The following is a 5925-nucleotide window of genomic DNA, read 5'->3' on the forward strand; positions in this document are numbered from 1 at the left end:
AATTCTTACTTTCTTTTGTCATTCCTAAAATAACAGGAGGTGAATGGGCATGAAAAAAAATCTTGGATTAAAATACGTATCCCCAAATCTGTTCTCTATGTAATAGCTATTTATTTGAATTTCTTAGCTATAAATCTTCTATAATGAATCAATTATTATTAGATTCCATTTTTTACAAATATACCTTGGTTTTTGAATTTCTTCTTGCGTATGTATGAGACCAGGGCAACAATTGTCATTCCCACAACTAGAAATGATGAGCCGACTATAATTGCTACTAGTTTCGTCTTGTTGTAGTGCATCTTTTTCTCAAGATAATCTAAAAGATCAAAATAGAATATTTGAAATTAAATTAAAATGAAGAATAGCAAGAGTTATGGGCTAGTTTAAAATGAAAGAAAATAAAATTAAGCAACAAGAGAAAAATAAAAGTAAAATGGTACTCACCAAGTTCTGTAGTGGCCATCCTTGTATAGAGGTCTTGCCCACCCTCAGCGGATTCTCTTATGTCAACAAGGCTACCAAACCAAAGCATGAAGCCGCTTCCTCCTCCCCTGACATCTAAACTTGCATATGCTGTGCAGGAACAGTTTTTCAAACACATTCCTTTGCATTCCTGGAGGGTCATGCTCTTTTTATACCAGGAAGAAGATATGTCAGGCAATTTCACCCCGTGCGCTTCAGGAATCTGTCTTCGCCATTGCATTCCAAAGGAGTCCTTCGAACACACCCATCTAACCAATCTTCTGAATCCCAACCTTTTGGAGACTTGGGTAAAAATCCTTCCAAGCATGCACATACAGGAGATTTATTGATGTTGTAGATAGCATATCCACCGCATAAGCCATAATTTTCGCACTGATCTGCCTGCTGTTAAGGCATGTGACTTAAAGCCATCAAGCATGTGCTTGTGGGACCCAATCAGTTTATTGTCCTACAAAGCCTTGGAATTGGTTTTCCTTTTTTGGGTCAACTTTGACTCCTTGCCTTGCACGGACTTGGAGTTCTTTCTCTTTGCCAAAATTGAATTCCTTCTCCTAGTTGTATTGGTGTCTTGCACAACCGACTTATGACACTATAAAAGGACTTGCTACGTCCTTGTGAAGTGTGCCAAGCCAAATAGCTTTGTAAGTGCCAAAAACGTGAAGCACCAAAGGGAGGAGAAAAAAAAAATTTTGAGAGAATGAGGTACAAGGGCTGCCACGGTATTTTCTTCTTGGTGGTTTTTGGAGGAGCCAAAAACAAGTGATTAGAAGAAAAAGGGTGCTGCAGAGTGAGAGAAGAAAATAGAGATCAGCCGCCATCTTTTCCAGCAAAAGAAGGGTTTGTACAGCTGTCTTTTGTATTCTATTTTGGGAATAATCTTTCTTGTGTTATAGTGAGATTTGGGTGTATTGGGGCTTTGGGATCTGAGTGATTTTCTCTCTACTATTTTTGTACTCCATCTTTTGATAGTGGATTTTCTCCGGGTCATCTCCGCCAGTGGATGTAGGCTTGTTAAGCCGAACCACTTAAATCTTTGTGTCGTGTGTGATTGCTTATCTTTGTTATTCCGCATTCTTCTTATTTTTCGCATCTCACGAGTCTTGGGAAATAGGATTAATTTCCTAACAACTGGTATCAGAGCTGTTGGTTCGAGTGGGAGCGATGGCAAGTGAAGAAGGAAAGATGGGAATCGAGAAGTTCGACGGCAAAGATTTTGGGTTTTGGAAGGTACAGATTGAAGATATTCTTTATGGAAGGATCTTCATCAACCTCTTTTGGAAGAACAACCCGACGACATGGATGATAGCGAGTGGGCTCTGCTTGATCGTAAAGCCCTAGCAGTTATCAGGTTATCACTGTCAAAATCAGTTGCACACAACGTTGTAAAGGAGAAGACAGCAGCAGGTCTAATGGCGGCTTTGTCAAGCATGTATGAGAAACCGTCGGCTAACAACAAGGTGCATCTGATAAAGAAATTATTCAACCTAAAGATGGCGGAAGGAGCTTTGGTGGCACATCATCTCAATGAGTTCAACACCATCACAAATCAATTGTCTTCGGTGGAAATTAATTTTGATGATGAGGTTCGCGCGTTGATCGTCTTGGCATCTTTGCCAAATAGCTGGGAAGCAGTGAGGATGGCTGTGAGTAACTCTGTAGGAAAGAGTAAACTAAGCTATGAAGACGTCAGAGATTTGATTCTCAGTGAAGAGGTGCAGAAGAGATGCGGGTGAAGCCTCTTATTCTGGTGCTGCTTTAAACCTCGAGACTCGGGGCAGAGGACAAGATAGAAACTATGGTCAAGGTAGATCAAATTCCAGAAAAGGGAGAAGCAAATTCAGATACAAACGACAACCTGAGTGTTGGAACTGTGGCAAGACTGGCCACTACAAGAAGAATTGCAGGGAATTGCGGAAGGAGACTGAGAACGATTATGCAAACGTAGTGACAGAAGAAGTATATGATGTCCTACTTCTTTCTGTTGATAGTCCCCTTGATTCTTGGGTCTTAGACTCAGGAGTATCTTTTCATATGACAGCGATCCGTGAAATTCTCGAAAACTATGTTGGTGGAGATTTTGGGAAGGTGTATTTGGCTGATGGAACGGCACTGGATGTTGTGGGCTTAGGCGATGTTCGCATTAGAGTTCATAATGACTCAGTATGGAAGCTACAGAAGGTCAGGCATGTTCCGGAGCTGAAGAAGAATCTGATTTCAGTGGGACAGCTTGATGAGGAAGGGCATTCAATTCATTTCCACGGTGGAAAGTGGAAGGTCAGTAAGGGAGCTAGGATTTTGGCTCGTGGTCATAAGACGGGTACTCTCTATATGACCACGAACAGCAAGGATACAGATGTTGTTGTATATACGACTGCTGGCTCAAAACTATGGCACCTAAGGCTTGGGCACATGAGCGAGAAAGAGATGAAGGTACTTATGTCAAAAGGGAAACTACTGGGGTTGAAGTCAGTTGATTATGATTTGTGTAAAGGCTGCATCCTAGGGAAGCAGAAGAAGGTGAGTTTCGCGGAAGTTGGCAAAGCACCTAAGCTTGGAAAGCTGGAGTTGGTACACACGGATTTGTGGGGTCCCGCACCAGTAGCATCTATTGGAGGCTCGTGGTATTACATCACATTTATTGATGACTCAAGCAGGAAGGTATGAGTTTATTTCTTGAAAAGTAAATCTAATGTATTTGAGACTTTTAAGAAATGGAAGGCCATGGTTGAGACTGAAATGGGCTTGAAGCTCAAGTGTTTGAGATCAGACAATGGAGGAGAATACGAAGACAGGGGGTTTAAACAGTTTTGCGCAGTGAATGGGATTAGAATGGAGAAAACTATCCTGGGAATGCCACAGCGGAATGGCGTGGCTAAGTGCATGAACATAACTCTCAATGAGCGTGCTCGGAGTATGAGGTTGTATGCTGGGTTACCAAAGACTTTCTGGGCTGATGTAGTGAGCACTGCTGCATACCTGATAAATAGTGGGTCTTCCGTTCCCCTGAGCCATAGACTACTGGAAGAAGTCTGGAGTGGAAAAGAGGTAAATCTTTCACATCTGAAAGTTTTTGGTTGTGCTTCGTATGTCCATGTTGAGTCTGATACCATGAGTAAACTAGATGGTAAATCTAGTAAGTGTTTCTTCATTGGATATGGAGATGAGGCCTTTGGTTATCGATTTTGGGATGATCAAAATCGGAAGATCATTAGAAGTCGGAATGTGACTTTTAATGAGTATGCTATGTACAAGGATGGGTCAAGTGCAGAACCTGAAGTTACAGAGCAGGAAACGAAGAAGTCTGAGTTTGTTAACTTAGATGACCTTTCTGAAAGTACAGTGCAGAAAGAGAAACAATTCGTGGAGGTGGAGCTTGATAAACAATGTTCATTCACGGATAAATGTGATGACAGAAAATCTTCAAGAAATTTACAGCACCGAGAAGAGTCTTATTCTTTAGCAAGAGGCAAAGAGAAACAGGATCGAAAAGCAATAAAGAGGTATGGCTTTGAAGATATAGTTTCTTTTGCTCTAACGGCTTGTAGTGGAGATCCATCGTCTACGCAGAATAGTACACTGAAAGAGGTGGAGTTACTGCGGAGAGGTAAAACTTGGGAATCTGGAGAATTACCCAAAGGAAAGAAGGCTAAAGGGTGCAGATGGGTCTACAGGAAAAAAGAGTCATCCGATAAAGCTGTATGGTCGACGGGGCTATTAGGGAGGCATGATGTAATGTCTAAATCAGGTCCTATGCTCAAGTTCAAGAGGCGGTTGGACTTGAAGGACACTTGTAGAGTGTGATTGCCCTTGGGGGCTGAGGCGAAGACATCCGGAGGAGACACGTTTTGTTAGACTTGATGGGTTTCAAGTCAAGGTGGAGATTGTTAAGGCATGTGACTTAAAGCCATCAAGCATGTGCTTGTGGGACCCAATCAGTTTATTGTCCTACAAGGCCTTGGAATTGGTTTTCCTTTTTTGGGTCAACTTTGACTCCTTTGCCAAAATTGAATTCCTTCTCCTAATTGTATTGGTGTCTTGCACAACCGACTTATGACACTATAAAAGGACTTGCTACGTCCTTGTGAAGCGTGCCAAGCCAAATAGCTTTATAAGTGCCAAAAACGTGAAGCACCAAAGGGAGGAGAAAAAGAGAGAATTTTGAGAGAAGGAGGTACAAGGGCTGCCACGGTATTTTCTTCTTGGTGGTTTTTGGAGGAGCCAAAAACAAGTGATTAGAAGAAAAATGGTACTGCAGAGTGAGAGAAGAAAATAGAGATTAGCCGCCATCTGTTTCAGCAAAAGAAGAGTTTGTACATCTGTCTTTTGTATTCTATTTTGGGAATAATCTTTCTTGTGTGATAGTGAGATTTGAGTGTATTGGGGCTTTGGGATCTGAGTGATTTTCTCTCTACTATTTTTGTACTCCATCTTTTGATAGTGGATTTTCTCCGGGTCATCTCCGCCAGTGGATGTAGGCTTGTTAAGCCGAACCACTTAAATCTTTGTGTCGTGTGTGATTGCTTATCTTTGTTATTCCGCATTCTTCTTATTTTTCGCATCTCACGGGTCTTGGAAATAGGATTAATTTCCTAACACCTGCGATGTAAGGAAAGTCTCCCAACTCTGTGTCCGATCCATCCACATTAATCGTTGCGTTATGCTTGATGGGTTTACTACAAATCTTGAGAAAACCGAAGTGTTAAGGAGTTTGTACTCGTAATAGACCTCCTTCGCGTTCAACACGAATTCATAATCAAATACTTGATTTGGTCTTAACCTACGACCCGTAAAACCAAGACCATTCCATGACCCTGGTCTAGTCTTTATTGAATCTCCCTTCATATTAACCCTTTGCGGAAGCCCACGAAGATCTATGCGTACTGAATACTCACCTGGAGAAGGATCTTCCGTGCTCTTCCAAGATGATAAAAACCTATCTAAACCACTTACTAAGTTCCATCCAAGCTTCATTTCCGGTAGGTGTGTGTCACAAGGATAATCAAAACTCTGCCACAAAAATTTGCCTGGGTTACCATCATTTCTATCTCCGACAACAAGATTCCCGGTGTCCAAGAGCTTTGCAACTGGATTTTGTGGGGTTGTTGATGTATTAGATGACCAAACAGTACCGTTGGTGCTATTAAGAAGCACAAGAACTCCATAATCAGTGACCTTTAAAACTCCTGAGTGATCGTTAAGCGGAGCGGCTCTGTTGGCTACCCATACAACTGTCTCCGAAGAAATTGTGTACCATATTCCCAGATATCGAGTTTTGGAATTACCTGGGCTGAAGAATCCCAATTGAAATGATCCGCCAGCTGAAACTAAAGTGCCACCGTCTCTGATTGATTGTCTTGGAGTAAGAGTGTCATGTGCAATGGAGATTCCAAACAGGGAGAACAAGAAAGAGTACACGAAAAGATGGGTAATGGCTTCCAT

General features: G+C 41.8%; 1 protein-coding gene and 1 pseudogene across 1 annotated transcript; both read right to left on the bottom strand.

Annotated features, from left to right (window-relative positions):
- The window catches only part of LOC132174509 (uncharacterized), a 5248-nt pseudogene extending 4542 nt beyond the window's left edge, over positions 1–706 (bottom strand).
- Positions 707–5067: 4361 nt separating this feature from the next.
- On the bottom strand, positions 5068–5925 carry LOC132174510 (G-type lectin S-receptor-like serine/threonine-protein kinase At4g27290). Its single transcript, XM_059586156.1, has one exon. It carries the CDS (start codon positions 5923–5925, stop codon positions 5068–5070), a length of 858 nt encoding a protein of 285 aa, XP_059442139.1.

Source organism: Corylus avellana, chromosome ca3, assembly GCF_901000735.1.
Source record: "Corylus avellana chromosome ca3, CavTom2PMs-1.0".
Lineage (NCBI taxonomy): Eukaryota > Viridiplantae > Streptophyta > Magnoliopsida > Fagales > Betulaceae > Corylus > Corylus avellana.

Coding starts and splice junctions, on each gene's coding strand:
- LOC132174510 (XM_059586156.1), bottom strand. CDS start 5,925: ATGGAAGCCATTACCCATCTTTTCGTGTACTCTTTCTTGTTCTCCCTG.